Source organism: Hemitrygon akajei, chromosome 23 (genome assembly GCF_048418815.1).
Source record: "Hemitrygon akajei chromosome 23, sHemAka1.3, whole genome shotgun sequence".
NCBI lineage: Eukaryota > Metazoa > Chordata > Chondrichthyes > Myliobatiformes > Dasyatidae > Hemitrygon > Hemitrygon akajei.
The window spans coordinates 41,661,908-41,683,099 of NC_133146.1; the positions used below are offsets into that span (position 1 = coordinate 41,661,908).

Here is a 21,192-nt window from a genome sequence, read left to right on the forward strand (position 1 = left end):
GCTGCTGAAAAGAAGTGAAGCGATTATCAATGAAAAGATCTTCAAAATGTCTAATGCCCTTCCTATACCAAACATGGAATGCTGAATCGTACGTAGTAGGTAAAAAAAGGTGATTATGTGCGACAGGGCTTTAAACGGAAAACCCATGGAAACCATAGCATTTCCTAAACTGAGCCCATATACGCATATGTGCTGGCTGAAATGATAACAGCGAGGAACTTAAAGTTGCTGAACCTCGCTACATTTGATCCTCTGATGAGCACTGGCTCATGGACCTCTAATTTTCTCCTCCTGAAGTCAGTAATCACCTCCTTGGTCTACTGACATTTGCTGAGAGGTAGCTGTTGTGGCACCACTCAGCTAGATTTTCAATTTCCCTCCTATATGTTGATTTGTCACCATCTTTGATTCAGCCAATAACAATAGTGTAGTCAGCAAACTTAAATAAGGCATTGGAGCTGTTTTTAGCCACACAGTCATAATTATAAAGCGGGTAGAGCAGGGGGGAAATCACACAGTCTTGTGGTGCACCTGTGCTGATGGAGATTGTAGAGGAGATATTGTTGCCCATCTGAACTGACTGAGGTCTGCAAGTAAGGAAATGGAGGATCCAAATGCATAAGGAGGTATTGAGGCTAAGGTCTTGAAGCGTATTGATTAGCTTTGAGGGGATGTTAGTGTTAAATATTGAGCTGTAGTCAATAAAGAACATTCTGATGTATACATCTTTGCTGTCCAGGTGCTCCAGGGTTGAGTGAAAAGCCAATAAAATGGCATATGCTGTGGACCCGTTGTGCCAGTAGGCAAATTGGAGCTGATCCAAGTTGCTTCTCAGGCAGGAGTTGATATGCCTTAACACCAGCCTCTCAAAACACTTCCTCACAATGGATGTAAGTGTTACTGGATGATAGTCATTGAGGCAGATTACCACATTCTTCTTTGGCACCAGTATATTTGAGCCTTGCTTGAAATAGGTAGGTACATCAAACTGCCAAAGGGAGAGGTTAAAGATATCGGTGAACAGTCCAGCCAGTTGACCAACACAGGTTTTTAGCACTCGGCCAGGTGCCCCATCTGGGCCAGATGCATTCCATGGGTTCACCATCATGAAGGATGCTCTCATTTTAACATCAGAGACTGAAATCACAGAGTCATAAGGGGCTGTGGGAGTTTACCCTCTGCTTCCGATCATCAAACCACTTATGAATCCACCTCACTTCTCCTGAATCTCATGTAACCCAATCTTCCAGATCAGCCTGCCATGCGGTACCTTGTCAAAGGCTTCACTAATGTCCATTTAGACAAGATCCACGGTCCTACCTTCATCTATCCACTTAGTTACCTCTTTCAAAATCTCCAAAGGATTCATCAGACATAACCTCACACACACAAGCGGCGCTAACTATTCCTATCAGGCCTTGCCTATCCAAGTGAAGGCAGATCTTATCCCTCAAATACCTTCCAGTTACTTTCATATAAGCAAAATCATGTAAGGGTGATGGAGAGAAGTAGAGAAATAACATTCAAAACAGAACTAAATAAATATTTGAAGAGGCAAAAAGAATAATACAAGTCTCTGATGAGGGCCAAGAGAGTGGAAAAAAAATTGGATGGCTCACACAAAAGGCCATGAATTATAACAAGTTACAGCAAATAATCAGACTCTTCAGCCCACTGAGCCTGTGTTGACCATCAGCTACCCATTTGCACTTATCCTACATTAATTCCAAATGTTTACCTCAGATCACAATCAACTCTCTCAGATCCTAGCATCCACCTACACACTAGAGGCAATTTATAAGGGGCAACTAGCCTACCAACTTAACCACCTTGAGGATGTGTGAGAAGACTGGAGCATGCAGAGGAATCCCACATCATTACATGCAAACTCCACACAAATAGCATTCAGATTTGAACCTAGATCTCTAGCGCTGTAAAACTGCATCTTACTTAGCTGCACCACTGTGCACTTTGGATTGTCCGGACTCCGCAGTAAGTTCAACAGTGAAGCATATTAAAATATAGGCTGTGAATATTTGTTGATTCATATTGGGATTTCTCATTTTGACCACGCCAATTAGGAAATCCTTCAACTCCTGTCATCTATTACAAAATTTGGGCCAATGAATGTCAAACATAATTTACTCTAAGTGTGTGATGCATTGATCTGCTATCCTTGTATTCTTCATGTGCTGTTGCTTAAGGAATACTGCTCAACCTTTATTTTAACAATGATCACAGCCAATACAACTCTTTCATTTGAGATACCATCACAGTCTTTTATAAAGATTTATTACATCAGAGCTTCCAGCTATTTCAAGTTCTATTAATCACCATTGGCATCTGTGACATCATGGTACAAAAAAGGTCTTAACTTTGTGGCAGTAATCTCACCTCTTGAACAGTTTTGGGACAAGTACTCTTTTTGATTAATTACATGGGCTTGGCCATGCAAGATTTTTTGTACAGAGTTTGCAGATGAGTGAGGGCTAGAGTAACAAACAGCGTCATTTCAAAGAAGTATACTTGGGTCGGTCAAATCGGGGGGGATTATTGGAAATGTGTGGAGAATTAAAAATTGGATTGCCTGAGGATAAACATAAGTGTATGGTTGTTGGGATGTGGTGAGTTGAAAAGCCTGCTTCCACATTCTGCAACTCTATGTTTCAATGGTCTTTCATTTTTGATCATATAAACTGATTGACAAGATGAATAGACATAAAATCTGTGAAATTTGAAGAGGAAAAGGATGAGTTCTCCTGTTTTGGCAGTTAAAATGAGTACTGGCTATCTAAATTAATGGTATAAATTTAAATCACATGAACAAACTTGTGGATACAAAATGTTTGCAAAGTTCAGAAAGATGATATATTTGATGGAGACTTACTAATTCTTAAGCAGATCTGATATAAAAACTAATGAAAAACTGTTTCCGGTTAAAGAAAAAATGGGACCCAAAAGACAGAGATCTAGGAAAAGAAGCAGAGATAATAAAATAAAAAGGTTTTGCATAGTGAACTGCAAAGTGAAACGTGTTGAGTGGAATTTGAAAATTATTAAAAAGGAAAAAAAGTGGTGAACAATGGGATTATATGCTATAGATTAGAACCAATAATATGCCTATAGTCTAGAAAACTCCCCCTGTGCTGTATGTTCCATACTATTCTAACTCCAATATTCACCTGTGGATCCCCTGCCTTTGCCTTTTCATTGGCTTCTGCTAACAGCTGAAATTTTCTGCACAGCATTCTCTTAGAAATAACCTTTTCATTACAATAATTTCTACTTACACAGTACATAACATCACAAAGTACTTTATACAAGTGTTACCAAGCAAAAACAATGCTGGAGACACAAGATTATGTAAATGCTGGAATCTGGAGCAAAAAAAACCAAACTGCTAGAAGAACTCACAGGTCAGGAAGCATCTGTGGAAGGCTATACAGTTAATATTTTAGGCTGCATCACCATCTAGGATGAGGGTGGGCAGGGAGGGCTACTGCACAGGATTTAAGTAAGCTGTAGAGAGTGTAAAATAAGCCATATCCATCATGGGCACTAGCCTCTATAGCATCCAGGTCATCTTCAAGGAGCGGTTCCTCGGAAAGGTAGCATCCATCATTCAGGACCCCCACCACCCAGTATGCGCCCTCTTCTCACTGCTACCACCAGCAAGGAGGTACAGAAGCCTGAAGCCACACACTCAATGATTCAAACACAGCTTCTTCCCTTCTGCTGTCCAATTTCTGAATGGGCATTAAACCTAAGAACACTACTTTTTAATATTTCTTTTTTCTCACTGCTTATTTTAATCTATTTACTATGTATATATTTACTGCAATTCGCTGTTTTCATTTTCTCTTTATTATCCTGTACTGCACAAAGTTAACAAATTTTGTGACATATGCTGATGATATTAAACCTGATTCTGATTCATAAGGATTGAAAGATAGAAAGGAGATAACCAGGTTAAAGTGGCAATGACAAGGGATGGAGCCAGAGATAGCAAGCAATAGGTGGTCCAGGTTTGGAGGAGTGATAGGCAGATGAAGGAGGGAAGAGCAGAAATAGTGATAGAAGCCAAGAGGTGATAGGCGGTGCAACAAAGGGTTGCAGATGCTGGAATCTGATAGGAAATGAAGGAGCATGGAACCAAATAAAAGAGGTAGAGTGGGCAGATGGGAATATTAAGGGGAGGGTACCTAGTGGGAGGAGTATCTGATTAGAGGAAGAAGAAGAGGAAAGAAACAGTGTGATAGATGGCTGGGGTCTGTGGAGGGGAACCCGTGAATTATGTAGAAGGAACTGCGTAGATAAGTAGAGAAAAGTGGATGCCTCATCAGATGGAGGGATTTAGGTGTTCTTGTGTGTTCATTGTAAAAGGTTAACAACTGTATTTCCATGTTATATTGACTGTCCTGTTGTACAAACTATTTATTATAAATTACTATAAATTGGACATTGCACATTGTACATTTAGACGGAGACATAACGTAAAAATTTTTACTCCTCATGTATATGAAGTACTTAAGTAATAAAGTCAATTCAATTCAACAATTGGTTAGAAAAAAAACAAACAGCATGTTGATCTTTGTTCAAAATGGGTTGGAGTTTAGTAATTGAGAAATATTATTACAAATGTACTGTACATGGTACTGTGGAGGCTATGCCTAAAATATTGTGCTCAGTTTTAGTCATCTTATTTAAGATATTAAATACTGGCTTTGGAGGCAGTACAAAATGGATTTACCAGGTTAGTTCCCAAGCTGAGAGAGTCGTCCTATCATGAGTGGCTAAAGATATTGGACATATATTCATTCTTTGGAGTTTAGAAGAATTAGAGGTGATCTTTCTGAAATAGTGTATTTAGGACTCTTGGGGGTAAGGCAAAAATAAATGTCGAGTTTCTTTTACAAATAGAGAATCTCAAAGAGACACTTCTACAAAATTAGGGGCTGTCTTTAAAACTGAGGTGCATAGGGTATTTCTCACAGAAGGTGGTAAATTATCGACCCCAGAAGGAGATGGTAGCCAGATTACTGGGGGTACTTAAAGGATAAGTAGGCAAGTTTTTGGATCAGAGAACTGAAGATCATGGGGAACTGACACAGCAAGGGTGATGGTCTGGGTCAGATCAGCCATGCTCATGTTGAATGGCAGGGCAGGCTTGAGGGCCTGAGTAGTCTACTCCTTCTCCTATTCTCTTACTTTTTAAATTCAAGAGTGGCCTGAGGACTCTGAGATGTCCTGAAGATCAGATCCCAGTGCACCTGCTTATTTTCTATCAAAATAAACATTATTCATAATAAAAATATTAAACCATGCAATGGTTTTTCATTCTTTACATTCATAGTCAATGCTTTCAGTACTGGCCTAGTTCGTTGCTACACATCAATAGCTATGCAGCCACGCATATGGCCCTCCGGGGTAGTATACCACAATAATTGAAGGGCTTCTTCACCCAACCTGGACACTTTCTCTCTAGTAGCAGAAGAAACCTATGCCATGGTCATTCCCTATTGAGCCCTTGCGATGGCTGCACCAAGCTTCAGTGCGTCCCTCTACATGTACTGCTGTAGCCTAGAATGTGCCAGTTGGCAGCATTCCTCCATGGACCTCTCAACGTGCTGATAGACCAACAAGTTTTGAGCAAACCAAAGAGCGGCTTTCACCAAGTTGATGATCTACCAGCAGCACTTGATGTTCCTCTCCCTGTATGCCTCTGGAAACAGATCATTGATCAAGGAGTCCTCTATCATGCAGCTGCTCAGGTGAACCGTGCCACAAGCTCTTGCATCTTTCACTGCACCCTCTTTGCAAACCCACAGCCTATAAAGAGGTCAGCTACTATCTCTTCCCCACTACAATCATCCCACAGGCAGCGCATGGTGGGAGTGATGTTCTAGGCACGCAGGAAGGATCTGATTGGGAGAGCCCCTCTCACCTCCAGCCAGACAAGGTCTTGATGCCTGGCAGTGAAGTTTGGCAATGAGGCACTCTTCCAGATGGTCCGGAAAGTCTGCTCAGGGAACCACCCCACTGTCTCCATTGAGTCCTTCTCCTGTAGTGTCTGCAGGACATTCTGGGCTGACCACTCCCTTATGGCCTTTTTGTCAAAGATATTAGTCTGGATGAACTTTTCCATGAACAACTGGTAGTACGGCAACATGACTGGGATGCTGCAAGGTAATGGGGCCAGACCCATCCTTTGCAACTCTGGCAACAGTTAGAGCCTCAGCACATAGTGGTACTTGGTGGCCACGTATTTAGGTTCCACAAACAGCCTGAAGCAGCCAGACATGTAGGTGGTCATTAGGGTGAGAGTGACATTGGGTATGTTTTTGCCCCCTTTATCCAGGGACTTGTGCATTGTTATTCATTTGACCCAATCCACCTTAGGTACCCCAGAACTGAAGACAATTTAGGTGATTCCCAAACTGGAGAAGCAGGGGATGGACCATACATGCAGCAGGTACAGCTGCCCTGAGAGCATCTCGTACCTGATGACCAGGTTCTTCCTGGTAATCTATAAGAACGTCCCTCCCCATTCCCATATTCTCCTTTACCTTTCCCGATTCCAGTGCATCTGTCGGCTCCACCAGTAGACTCAGCAATGACTCCAGCTGTGTAGCTATGCATGGCAAGGAGCTTCCCAATCACCTCTTATTCTTCCTTCAGTATGGCCAGAGTGAGCTAACCTACGAACGAACCGTAGACCAGTGACACCATAGAAAAGGCATATACATTTCTTATTTTACTGTAGTTGGAATTTAAATTAAATCTACTTTAATTATTTGACCATTTAAAATCCCTTTATTAGAAACATTTTTAAAGATATTTCAAAAAGCCTTTTACAATGGGTGACCTATCAAAGGCAGTCAGGGTATTTTGGAATGGGACCTCATGATACTCTTATAGTAGCTCTACCTCATCTGACATCAAGGGTTAATTCATCCATTTTTCTGCATCAGGAAATACAAGAAACGTGGGAACTCAGGACGGCAAACAAGTCTAAGTCGTCGGCCAGGTTCATCTTGAAATCGTCTCTCGATTTTAGCAGCTACAATGAAGGTATGCTTTGCGTAGTTAACACCTTACAAAGTGATTTAGTAATCATGTAATTTCAATTGCACCGTTACAAAAACAGATCACTCCATCACTTCTAAACTGAGAAGTTGTTGCCAAAATGCATAAATCATTTTTCAGCAAGTGAGATATGTCATGCCTGGGCTAGTAGTTAAGTCTGACTTAACAGTTTACAGGGGATTCTCTGAACTGTGGGCTTTTCACTGACACACAGTGAGATGGAAACATGTGCTGCCCGAAGATTATCAGCTCAGGGAAAGATGCACTTTGGTCTGCTCAAAGCTACTGCTGTCTGGTGCATTCCTGGGTCCTGTGTAACAGCCCCTCAAACACTTGATGGGTGTGTTGAAGAGGCATTGTGAATGGCATTAGTACTGACTTGATAACACTGCGACAGTTCTATAAATGTAAAGATAATCATATGTTATATGTCTTATAAATAGTTTAATTTTGAGATGAAGTTAAATACATAAATATAAAGAACATTATATAAAGGAATGAATACATTCGGGATTGTTTATTGTCATTCTTCAGTACACAAGTTTAGAAGTGATGGAGTGATCTGTTTTTGTAACTGTGCAATTAAAATGACATGATTTCTAAATCATTTGTAATGTGTTAACTGCACGATGAATGTCTTCATTGTAACTGCTAGCTTAAAGTCACAAGACCATTTCAAGATGAACCTGGCAAGCTACCTAGACATGTTTGCTGTCCTGGGCGCCCACATTTCTTGTATTTCCCCAAAAACGATTGTTACTCTGGTTCCGATGCAGCAAATAAAACCACAATAAGTACAAAGAAGACGATAATTGAAAATACCTCCTACACATAGGCTGATTGCGTTTACATAAAGTAACGCTAGGTACAGAGTTATCTGTGTACAAGGTGACTCTGACAAGAAATGATAATTGATTGGGGAGGGGTGGCCCCAGTTACCAATTTAAAACGATAATATAGTTCAGCAGGATACATTTGCTTGCACTATTGACGCAAATTGGATGAGAACTGTAAATGCCTCCAGCAGCACATTATGGAACTGAAGCCAGTACACCAGCATACCTAATACTCTGACACCAGAGTCAATTACGCTCACTGATGCATCACTTTCATCCAAGATGAAAGACCAATGAATGATTTGGGGGAGAGCGATGACAGGTGTCTGCATAATAAATGAAGTTAACTGATGCAAATATGCTACATCGAACATCTTGATGTGATTTACCAATTGCCTCTGCCTGTTTGAATCCTGAGTGTCGTTTAGTCTACTGCTGTAGATGGCTTTGTCAGATAATGTCGCCGTTTATCATGACGTGGTTGGATCCACCTATTGACAAGGACGCAGTATTTACTCTGAAGTTAATTCATTACTAACACTTATCGTTGTATTGATAATGTTATTTTATTTCTAGTTGAACTTGGCGCCACATCCCGATATCCTCCATTTATCTTATATTCATGTCTCTTTTGTCGGGGCCGATGAGTCAAGCACTTGTTTATTGGAATCCTTGCTTTGATGTCCGAGCACATTTACTCATCAATGTGAGGAAATGTCCCATAAATACCCGGGCATTCGAAAGGAGCGCTTCTTTTTTTGTTCTGAAGATGCTGGAAGCTGCATTTTCAGTGGAGTGGCTTGCTCAGAGTAGTCAGAACAGCAAAAAAAGTCGGGATGAGTATGGCCAAGTGTTTCGAAGTGGACATGCGGCGAGACATGGTGATTTCTGCGCGACTGAGAGGTCACATGGGAAAGTCACGGCGAGATCTACTGAAGACAGCGGTAGGTCACTAGCCACTAATAACCAGGGGACCAAGACCCAGCAGCGATCTCTGGCAATACGAGGTAAGTGAATATGGGGACGGCATAAAATACCTTATTTTTCCAGGTTTTTTTAAAAAAAAGTCCGTTCATTTTTCGAAGCGAATTGCCCTGCTCAATACTATGCGTAGTTATCCCTTCTCAGTTACTAAGGGAGTATTCGAATTGTATTTGGCAGGATGGGGTACGCGATTTAGTTGCGTTTGTTCATTTTGTTGCAGCTGATTTCAAGGGTGCATAACTTTTTCAGTCTCGGGTTTAATGTCACAGGCATATGTCGTGAAATTTGTTGTTTTGCGCATACGCAGTAACATAAACTACGATAAATATTTGTTAAGTAGTGTAAAAAGGAAGAATACTGAGCCAGTGTTCACTGTCCATTCAGAAATCTGATGGGGGCGGGGAGAAGCTGTTGTTGAAACGTTGAGTGCGTGTCTTCAGGCTCCGGGTAGCAATGAGATGAGGCTATGCCTTGGGTGCTAGGGGTCCTTAATTATTGATACCGCCGATTTGAGGCATCGCCTTTTGAAGGTGTCCTGGATGCTGGGGAGGCTAGTGCCCGTGAAGGAGCTGGCTGAGTTTACAACTTTCTGCACTTCTTTCCGATCCGGTTCAGAGTCCCGACTACAAGCGCCAGGGTGCGAGTGGGTCCTGTAAGTAGTGTCTCTGTGTTTGTGTCCCGCAGCTCGGGCCGCCTGCAACAGCAGCAGCGCCTCGGGAGGCGCGGACACCGAGCCCTCCGGGAGCGGCGAGTGGGCGGACCGCCGGCGCCTTCGGACCATCTTCACCGCGGAGCAAGTGCGCATGCTCGAGTCTAGTTTCGAGCGTCAGCAGTATCCGGGCACCTTTGTGAGGAGGAGCCTAGCAGGGGAGCTCCGCCTATCGGAGACGCAGGTGAGTCCGGGGCTCTTGTCCTCCCAGTCTATGCTGCCACCTTGCACGTCCGGTCCCGGCATTGCAGGCTTGGTCATTTCTTGCAATTGCGATGCAGAAATGTTAGTCTTGAGGGACAATCATTTTACTGCATTACATGACCAGTTTTAACACGTTTGGGAAATATTGTGCAGGTATCCAGGAAAACGTACAAAAAAACAAATAGTGAGATTCTGCAGATGCTGGAAATCTAGAGCAACACACAAAATGCGGGAGGAACTGAGCAAGTCAGGCGGCATCTATGACCCCAGTATTGGAAAGAAAGGGGCAGCCAGAATAAGGTGGTGAGGGTGGGGGCAAATGGTAAGGACAAATGGTAAGGAATGCAAGATAGCAGATGAAACTAGGTGAGATGAAGGTGGGTGGGGAAGAGAGATGAAATGAGAAGCCTGGAGATGAGTGAGTATATATGCTTCCTGGATACCTGCACAAAAGATTCTGCAGGTGCTGGATATCTTGGGAGAAATGCACACAAAATGTTGGAGGAACTCTGCATTCTATTACATAGTTCGTCGAGCATTCTGTGTTTCCAAGATTTCTAGCAACTGCAGAATCTGGTGCTGGTATTCTGGAAGCGCATATTCTGCTGCCTGGATGAATCGCTTATTGAAAGGATGGGACAGTGCTGTGAAGTTGTGCAGGAGAGGAATCCTGTAGTGCATTGAAGAGCTTTTACTCATCGTTGATCGTACCCTTTAAAAGAATGGGATAAAAGGGTAAGCTTTTCTTCAAGGACAAAAACTGAATTACTGTACTGAATCCCACTCATACAGAGTATTGATGATTCATAAATTTTAAATATAGTTGATTCCTGTTAATTGGGGCACATTGGGACCAATACATTTTGGCCCAATTAAGCAGCTACCCAATTAGCTGAAATTTCATGGAAATAGTTAAAGGTATTTTTTTTAAAAGACAGCAAGTTATGTCTTTAAATGAACTACAGAACAAATTAGAACATGAACAATGTTGTGACAACTATAAAACCATATTAGTTGCTAATAGTTGTCTGTGGAGGAGTACATCAATGAACAAAGTCAGCACAGACAAGTAGTCACTCTGGCCATTTCTGCTTGCTCTAGGCAAGGTGTTTTTAATAGCCAAACAAGTGCACTCAACTGATGCTAGTTTAAAAACTGTTCAGCGGCATTCTCCTGCCCCAATTTAGTGGTGCAATCAAATGACAGGAATCCCAGCCATTTTCTCAATTAATTTTCCTTCGAGAGTTGCTGCAAATAGTAATTACATCCATTGTACCTTAAATGTATAATAGAAGCATAAAAGCTATAGATTTTTTATCCAATCGGAAGATCCATATGAGAATATTAAACTTGCATCTATATCAATGGACTTGTACAGTTCTCAAAGTTTCCCTTTTAATATTTTAAAATAATACCATTGCCAGGATGGTAATGTAATGTACAACCAAGAAACTTGCTTTGTGAATTTTTGATTTGATCAATTACATTAAAAAAAAATCTTGACTTGCTGCATTTTCCTTTTGTTTCGAAGCATGTGTGCAACACCAACCCTATCCCACATCCCTGGGCTCCTTAATTCAATCTAATTTTCTCTTTCCCCACAGTTTCCATTATAAATACTCCTTGATCCTGACCTCCCCAGTAAAATCCATGAATTCTGGAACTGCTTCCCAAAATCTCCCAATCCCTTTCACCTTCAAAAGGAAGAAAGAATGAATCCTTCATCTGTGTTAATATGGCACTATGTTGCTTTTTATTCCAGCGATTGCTTTGGGTCTTTGCTGATTTAAAGGTGCCATTGAGGGGTAAATTGTTACTGTTGTCCCTACTCCCTGGAGAATGGGATTCTCCATACTTTCAAATACAGCCACATTCAAACTGAATTTTGACTTTATTGCAATAAAATCAAAATATGGTATGACTGAGAAGTCACAATCTTTCTGCGACCACTACCCAAGTACTTCCGTCAACAAAACCTTTCATTTCCAATGATATCCTGACATTTTTCCATCTTCATTCCAAGTCTTCAGTTTCATAAACATGCTATGGGAAACATGTTAACATGCTCTGACTTCATTTTTTTCAAGCGAGGCATCTATTTGTAAAGTTGTAATCAAAATGGATGGAATATTTTATGCTAAATTTTTGCTGGTTAGAGTATTAGCAGACACAACGTCCACCAGCTACATAGACTGAATTATTTCCAACAATACTTGCATAGCCATGGGTTTCAATGGTAGTCAAGTTTATTCTCAATGCACAAGTTACATGTATACACAGCTGCAGGGAAAAAATTACTTGCAACAGCATATAAGCAGCATTCACAAGAAAGACAACAAACTTTTTTCAAGAAACAACAAAATCAGAATAAAAACATCACTTTAACTGCAAAGTGAAGTCCATTATAAATTGGATAAAGTAGTTAAAGTTTATAATTTCAATTAGAATCCAGTAAATACTGTATATAATTTTCATAATTATGCCAATAGCCTTGTAATATGTTACATGGGTTGCTGTTGTATTTGACCCTGAGTTAAGTTTTTAGTCCCTAACATCTCTGGCCTTAAGGTCACCCACTTGTTCAGCTGTGCTTTCGTTCATCTGCTGATTTAAAAATTCCCTACACTTTTGTGTACATTTAACTCTTCTATTGTTCTCCTGGCACACCTTCTAGTGAAACAGAAGTAGGAATGGGCCATTCAGCCCTTCAAGCCTGCTCTACTATTCAATGTGATCACAGCTGCTCTCTAATTTCAATACCATATTCTGGCGTTCTCCCCCCTACCCTTTGTATCTTTTGCCTAGATGTCCTTCTATCTCCTTTAATAGATTTAGTATATTGGCCTCTACCTTAAGTGGTAGGGAATCTTACATTTGTCCGTGTTCTGTATCCACCATACTATTCCCTGCACATGCAAAGTGACTAAATCATACAGTTGTACCATCTGTAATCCTGAAATCATCTAATCCTAACTGGCACATCCTACTCAATCATTGCCTCTGTGAATTGAGCTATAATGATTGCGATTCCCACAATCCTGCTTTTACATCATCTACATCTCCACCACACAAAAACTCCCCATTTCCCTGCACGCCCATCCCAGCACCAATTCTCCATCACTATGTTCCTCCCCATCTCTACGTTCTTCTCCATCCCAACAATCCTCTAACTCCAGGAGTGGCTACTTGCATGTCTTTTTTAAATTAATCCACATGTTTATCACTTAGTTCTTAAGTTCTGAATTATTTTTCCAACAGCCTCTTCCACTGTAACCTCACCCTCTTGGATACTCCTTTAGATCGATTACTTTGACTTAATTGGCTTTAATATTGTGTGGCTTAATGTCAACTCCTTTATTATGTGTTACATGTTAGGATATTTTGCTGTGATACCAAATGCAAATTCCTCTAACCCATCAAGTTTAGGAAACCTGCACATATTCTTGGAGAAAATTTTTTAAACTGTACTACTCTGAATTCTATCTGAAACAAGCCCTGATGTGGTAAGAGCTGTTATCAATTTATGAATTAGGACTTTTACAAGAACCAACAAGAAGAGGTTTAAATTTAGCTAAAGAAGGGTGGACATTTTAGAGCTGTGAAGTCAGTTCAAACCAAATAGCAGGAGCTTTTGTGGAGATGTAAAGAGGAAGGGGGTAGCTGGGCTAAGTATGGGACCTCTTTAACAAGGTAAATCAATGCTTTGCATTTCTGTTCACAGTGCGGAACACTGCAAAAATCCCAAAGATTTCTGGTGGTGCTAATTTCCAATTTTGTGGTAAAACTTGTAACAGTCACAAACACAAGAGGCAAGGTGTTGGAAAATAAGTTGTACTAAAGGCAGAGAAATTGCCAGGTACTAATAGCTTGCATGCAAGAGTTGTCAAGGGAGCAGCTGCAGAAATAATAGAACCATTGGCTGAGAGTTTTCAAAACATGTGTCTACATTACTTAAACAGAAAAGTCAGCCAATTGGATTAATATCTGTTGGGAAGATGCAGGAGTTGATAATCAAGGAATTAAAAGCTAGTCACTGAGAAATGCTTAATGCAATCATATCAGTTTAACATGGTGTTATAAAAGGTAAAGTCTGTTTGATGGATGTAGTGATGATCATAGATCCCTGTTTTATGATAAAGATAAGATTAACTCTGACCTCTTCTAGTGCTGTTCTTGAATCTGTAATGCTCAGGTGTGTAGAGTTTGCATAAAATAGCACTCTTTTGCATACTTCCAAAAGTTAAGTGGCATGGTGAATTTGACTAACCACACTTGCACAGGATATAATGACAATTTAATTGAATTAGCAGAGGATTTGGGTAACTTTGATTCATTTCTAAATATCAACATTTGTAGGGAAAAGGCGGAAAAAATCATTGTCTTCCGGTAGCATATTAAGATTCTAGGAAGTGTGTGATGAAGCAAATGCCCACAATACTCAGTCATGTGATCTACACTCAGATAGATTGGAAGGCATGATGGGAACAGAAATCTTGTAATGTATGCTCATGTTTAAAATGGATGTAAACTCTAATGCTTATGATCTGCCTTTTACATTCTTTAAGGTCAAAACCTGGTTTCAGAATCGTCGGATGAAACTCAAGCAGCAGCTTCAGGTTGCTCAGGCTGAGGCACTGAAGTCCAGACTGCTTCTTCAGTATTTCTCCCATCCATATCACTCTGCTCACAGCTTTCCTTATGTGGTAGAATCCAGCTTTTTCCTTCATTACCCTGAATTTGGACCTCACCCCACCCAGACTCCAATCTCGAATCACCGCTTGCAGCGCTTTGACTACCAGCCAAATCTACCTCAGACCTCGGGTCACTACTAGTCGACTGCACCCACACCTCGTTATCTAAGATTAAATCTATGGCAATATATTGCACACCTGACAGAATAGCTGTGAACATTCTTTTATTATGTCATTATAATATATTTATTTTAAAAAATTTATAGACTATTTTTGGAGTCGTATGTAGTATCCTGCAATGGATCACAAAATTCTCAACAGGAGCCAGCTGTGTATAAACTAATCTAAATTAGGTTGTTGTATTGAAGGATGTGTTTTGATGCACAGTCCGCTATATTGAAATGTGTAATACTTTTCAATGTACAGCTTTTCAAGCTGTCTTAATACATTGGAAACTGTAAGTCTCTACCTCTTTCCTAAAATGGGTCACAATATCATCCATAAGGGATAATATTTGGAGCTATTTCTGTGGTTTGCTTTAACTAGTTTAGTCAATTCTAGTAATGTTTTTGTCCTTTCAAATGTCTTCATGGCACCCTGCTATCTTGTCTGTAGAAATCAATTGCAATTGTTTCTGCAAAGGAGAGATTTCTCATATTATTCTCACCATTATTGTCACTGCACAACAGTAGGGGTGGAAAGCACAGACAAATCACTTGTGCCTTGAACAGCTATGCTGCTATCTTCATCTAAGAACTATACCTCAGTATAAGTCAGGAAAAGTATCTTTTTTTTGTCATCATAATTGTCAGCTTTTTCATCAGTAATTACAGCAGCAGTTAACATTATTTACACTGAAAGCTACAATTGTACAAGGAAGTATTACAAATAAAAATGTAATTATCTTTGGTGTGTATGTGATGTTTGATCACAATTAAACTGAGTTCTGACTGGTGTTTCATTAAAGTCGGTATGATGTTCTTTCCCTTTAATTATTTCCACTTATAATGCCAAGTATCCCATATATAGTCAAAAGATTCACATACAGCACTGCAGCCACTTGAAAACTGGCCACTTTACATTGCTTCATCTCATTCTTAACTTACTTTTTTTCTACATTAAATTTCTTACACTATAAATCTTTCTTTGTCCTCCTAAATTCTATAACTAATTCTGTCAGCTCACTTCATTTCTTGTATTTTATGCCATCAGGAAACATCAAAAATCTGTTCTATATTCAAAAATTGAAATCACTAATATATTTCAAAAGGAGCAGTAATTTCCAGCATTGATCACTACACTAGCTCATTTAAAGGAATTGGTTTAAGTCTAATTCTTAGTGGGGGGGGGGGGCATGAAACAAAAATGGTGCAGTTAGTCCAGTGCTTGCCTGCTAATTTGCAATTAGTCCAGTTTGTCTGTTTGGTCCGTATACTTCTAACTTTCCCTGACTATGTACCAGATATCTTTTAAATATTGTAATTGCACCTGAACTAACAACTCTTTGCATCTTGTTCCAAACTCTTGCTCCTCAGATCCCATTTAAGTCTTTTGCCTCTCATTTTAAACCTATTCTGTCCAGTTTTAAGACTCTCCTACATGAGCGGGGAGCAAAGGGAAGAGAGAGACTATGTCCCTCATAATTAAAAAAAATCTCTAACAGGTCACACCTCTCCCCATCTTCTTTCACTCCAAGGAAAAGAATCTTAACCTATTCCATCTCTCCCTTCAATCCAGGCAACATTCCTGGGAATCATTTTGCACCCTCCCAAGTCAGATTTTTTTTTTGTAGTGTGGCTACCTGAACACTGAAGGCTCCAAAATATGGTCTAATCAATATTTCATACAACGCCACCCCAACTTCTGTACTCAATTCCTTCACCACTGAAGAGATTTGGTAAGTCAACAAATACACTCAAAAACTTCTATAAATGTATCATGGAGAGCAGTCTGACAGGCTGCATCACTGTCTGGGGTGGGGGTGGGGGTGGGGTGCTTACTGCATAGGACGGAAAAAAGCTGCAGAGGGTTGTGAAGTCAGTCAGCTCCATCTGGGTACTAGCCTACAAAGTACCCAGGACATCTTCAAGGGGTGGTGTATGAAAAAGGCAGTGTCGATTATTAAGGATCTCCAACACCCAGAGCATACCCTTTTCTCACTGTTACCATCAGGTAGGAGGTACTCACTCAGCGATTCAGGAATAGCTTCTTCCCCTCTGCCATCCGATTCCTAAATGGACTTTGAACCCATGAACACTACCTCACTTTTTAAATATAGTTTGTTTTTGCATGATTTTTAATCTATTCAATATACTGTTATTTATTCTACATTATGTATTGCATTGAACTGCTATGTTAACAAATTTCATGACGCATGCCAGTGATAATAAACCTGATTCTGCTTCTGATATATACGTCATTCTCAGCACTCTTGTCTAACTTGAAACAACCTTCAGAGAAATATGTATTCCCAAGGTCTCCCTGGCATTCAACTTGCATGCTCTGGTCTGACTAAATTCTCTAAAATGTGCCATTTTACACTTGTTTGAATTAAATTCCAACTACCAGAATACCATTCCAATTGGTGTAATGGGGGACTATAATGTCGAGGGATATCAGCCAATACTGTACTTGGATGCAAGGCTTGCTCCTGCTACTAGGCCTTGTGTTCTAATACCTTGATGTTTTAATCACGATTAATATTGGAATTAGCTTATTTAAATAAATGGTTTAGATTAAAGGAAGCTTTCACTTGTAGATGTATCCCCTACAAGTGGCAATGTAGTTAGAATGGGAGAAAATCTGCAGATGCTGGAAATCCAAGCAAGGTACATAAAATGATGGTGGAAACTTAACAGGCAAGGCAGCCTCTATGGAAGTGAACAAAGAGCCGACGTTTTGGGCTGCGGCCGATGAGAAGTTAAAACAAGAAGTCGGGGGGAAGGGGAGGAAGAAGTACAAGGTGACATGACAGATGAAACCATAAGGGGGAGGGGGAAGTTAAGAGCCCGGAAGCTGAAAGAGAGAAAGGGCTGGGGAAGGGGAAATCTGATAGGAGCGGGTAGAAGATCATGAAAGAAAGGGAAGAGTGAGGAGCACTAGGAGATGGGTGGTAGGTAAGGGGATGAGGTGAGAGGGAAATGGGAATGGTGAAGCGGGGGGGGGGGGGGTGCAAATGTTTACTTTTTTCCATAGTTGCTGCCTGGCCTACTGAGTTCCTCCTGCATTTCGTGTGTGTGTTGGCAATGTAGTTAATCTTCTCAGATTAAATTCCCACGAGCAGCAAAAACATAACTGAAATCGGCTGGTCTCCGGCATTAAGTTTCAAGGAGGAGTGCAAATTATCACTCGCAACAATATGGCACTGTACAGACAGTGAATTCTCTCATTCACCTAAACTCTGAGCACAGTTCAGAAGTAATTTTTTTCCCCTTACATTCGCGGTCAATTATTCACTCCCACAATTGACCAGGTTACTGTTCTCCTTTCAAACCGTCCGATAACTTCCACAGATACCTGAACGTCGCGATTCCTTGTTTTCACAATTCAAGTGACGTGTCGATCCTCGAGACTAATTCACTGACCTCCCCCCTTCTGAGTTGTAGGAATTTGTTCTGAACGTCCACGTTAACCCAGCATCACTAATAGTGGTTATGGGGGGGGGGGGGGGGGTGCTGAGAGCCAATTCACTCGAAGGAGCAAAACAGAGTGAACGTCCTAACCATACGCGCCAGTTTCTTTGCCAACATGAAGCTAGTGGCTTTGCACCTCCATGCGTACTATTGTATGGCAAATGCCGGAAGAAGATAGCAACTTGTGGCCAGTTGTAACTAAAAGCTGAATTTTAAACCAATAAATGAGCCTTCCATTTCACATCGCTGCTGTATCCGCACACAGACCGGCGCCTTAAGTCTGGCACTGAAGCGTGAATAAAAATGGTTTGGTTTGTGGTTGTTCCGATCGGTTGACTGTGATCAAAGCCTTGTGAACGGAGAGGAAAACAGTAAACCACTCAAACAAATGCAAATTATACTATTTACAAATCATTTACAGTACTGTTGGGTTGCCGCTAATCCTTAAAAGAGCCCATCATCGCTGATGATATTTTAGCAGTAAGGTAAACCTGACCACAAAGACTGCGGTTTGTTTGAAGATGCCGCCGTTCTTTGAATCCTACTTTATGTCCATTCGGACTGAAATAAATGAGGTCACTTAGTCCCATCAATACACAAAGTCTAATTCAAGTTTACAGAGGGTATAGAAACAAGTAAACATTTAAAGAAACATGTTATTTACAAAGCATCTGGTATCCAAGGGCTTCATAAAGAAAAGCACGGAATATATAAATGGAAATGTTATGGGACATAGCTATCACCTAACATTGATCACAACGCTTTCCGAAGGACATTCTGGGCGCAGTAAAGATTTGCTAGATTGTTTCGGAATTGAAAGGGCTGGGATTTCCTTTCTCTTTAAAAGACAAGGGATGTGAGGACACTTTATCATAACACAGTGGTGGTCATCTTAATCGCATTTTGAAGGAGATCAGAACCCACCGGGAGGAGAAGTAGGAGACTGAAAAACCAATACTCAACACTTGAGAAACAGCATCTTCCCCTCCGTCAGCAGATTTCTGAACAGTTCATGAACCCGTGAACTCTACCTCACTATTCCTTTGCAATTGTATTTTATAGCAATGTTATGTCTTTGCACTGTACTATTGTTGAAAAACAACAAATTTCATGTCATTCCGATTCTGATTCAGTTTTTTAATGAATAAGCTCTTCTTTGAAGGCAGAATGTGGGGAAATATAGACGATATTGCCTGTGGCATGATCCCAGTGAACTAATTGGCCTTTTGTGCGAGGATGAAGTTATAGCTCTGGGATTAATCAGTGCTTTCCAGCCACCTGTATGGCCATGTTTTACTTAATGTGCGGAATCCATTAGATAATTATAGATGCTGATCACCTGAACTATCTTCCCATGCAGTGGTTTTGATATTTTATACAGTGCCGTTTACTTAACACTTTAACGCACTGAACAGTAAATGGCAGAAGATATGACCATATATCCGCAGGGAGAATGTGATTCTTGGGGTTCCACAGGGATCTGCCTGGAGCCCCAGCATTTTACCATCTATGTGTAGATAGAGCATCAGCTGCGGTAGTCTGTTCTGCCATGATGCTCCCCGAATGCAGGGATTAACAACCCGGTTAATGTCATGGCGACTACTATTAAATGAGGGGCCCGTGAACCCCAAGTTGGGAACTGATTCCAACAGCTTTGCTGTAGATTTATATCAGCACAGATTGGGAAATTTCCCAGCCAAAATCATAGCAGGTTAACCTGGCCCAACCACAGCAAATCTGTTCAACCAAAAGGGAGAAATCAGATCGGAAGCAGTAGGTGATTTAAATACGTTAGTTTAAATGCTTTTGATTATTTTAAGATAATGTGTTTTAAAATATTTTAACTTTTAATAATCGTTAATAACTTGAATGTTTGTGAATATCAAAACAATGCCAGGTAGGACAAACACAAGGGATCTGGCAATTGCTGGAAATCCAGAGTTAACTCACTCACATGCTGGAGGAATTTGGTAGGTCAGACAGCATCAGTGGAGAGGCTAGAAGAACATAGAACAAAACAGCACAGGGCAGGCCCTTTGGCCTATGATGTTTTGCTAAGCGAGTTAATTGAATTGAACTGAATTAGCTTTATTTCATAAAAACACAAAATGCTGGCAGAACTCAGCAGGCCAGACAGCTTTATTTCTTACATCCTTCACATACATGAGGAGTGAAAATCCTTGTGTTACATCTCCATCTAAATGTGCCATGTGCCATCTTAGTAATTTATAATAAATAGAACAGTCAATGTAATATAGAGTACAGTACACTCAAATCAATGAGGGTTCATCAGTCTGATTGTCTGGTGGAAGAAGCTGTCCTGGACTGTTGGTCCTGGCTTTTATGCTGTGGTACTACTTCCCAGATGGTAGCAACTGGAATAGATTGTGGTTGGGATGGCTTGGGTCCCCAATGATCCTACACACCTTTTTACACACTTGTCTTTATAAATGTCCTGAATCATGGGAAGTTCACAACTACAGATGCGCTGGGCTGTCCGCACCACTCTCTGCAGAGTCCTGCAATTAAGGAAGGTACAGTTCCCATACCAGACAGTGATGCAGGCAGTCAGGATGCTCTCAATTGTGTCCCTGTAGAATGTTCTTTGGGTTTGGGGGCCCATTCCAAACTTCTTCAACTGTCTGAGGTGAAAGAGGTGCTGTTTTGCCCTTTTCACCACACAGCTGGTGTGAACAGACCACGTGGGGTCCTCAGTGATGTGGATGCCGAGGAACTTAAAGCTGTTCACCCTCTCAACCCCAGATCCGTTGATGTCAATAAGGGTTAGGCTGCCTCCATTCCTCCTGTAATCCACAATCAGCTCCTTTGTTTTTGTGACATTGAGGGACACCACTGTGTCGGAGAGATGACTTCTTCCCATTAACCCATTATTCCTAATTAATCTGATCACTCTGCCCTGCACAGTGACTATTAGCTATCTGTCTTTAACACCTCCCTGGCAATGCATTCCTTGCCACCATTCTCTGCATATAAAAATACTTGCCTTTCACATTCCCTTTCTACGTTCCTTCTCACCTCACCAATGAGCC

General features: G+C 40.8%; 1 protein-coding gene across 1 annotated transcript; it reads left to right on the top strand.

Moving 5' to 3' along the window:
* The first annotated feature begins 8,691 nt into the window (after positions 1-8,691).
* LOC140715046 (uncharacterized) lies at positions 8,692-15,310 on the top strand. The gene is made up of 3 exons (XM_073026774.1): positions 8,692-8,929; positions 9,591-9,799; positions 14,385-15,310. Exons 1-3 carry the CDS (start codon positions 8,692-8,694, stop codon positions 14,649-14,651), a joined length of 714 nt encoding a protein of 237 aa, XP_072882875.1. The 3' UTR covers positions 14,652-15,310.
* Positions 15,311-21,192: the final 5,882 nt, after the last annotated feature.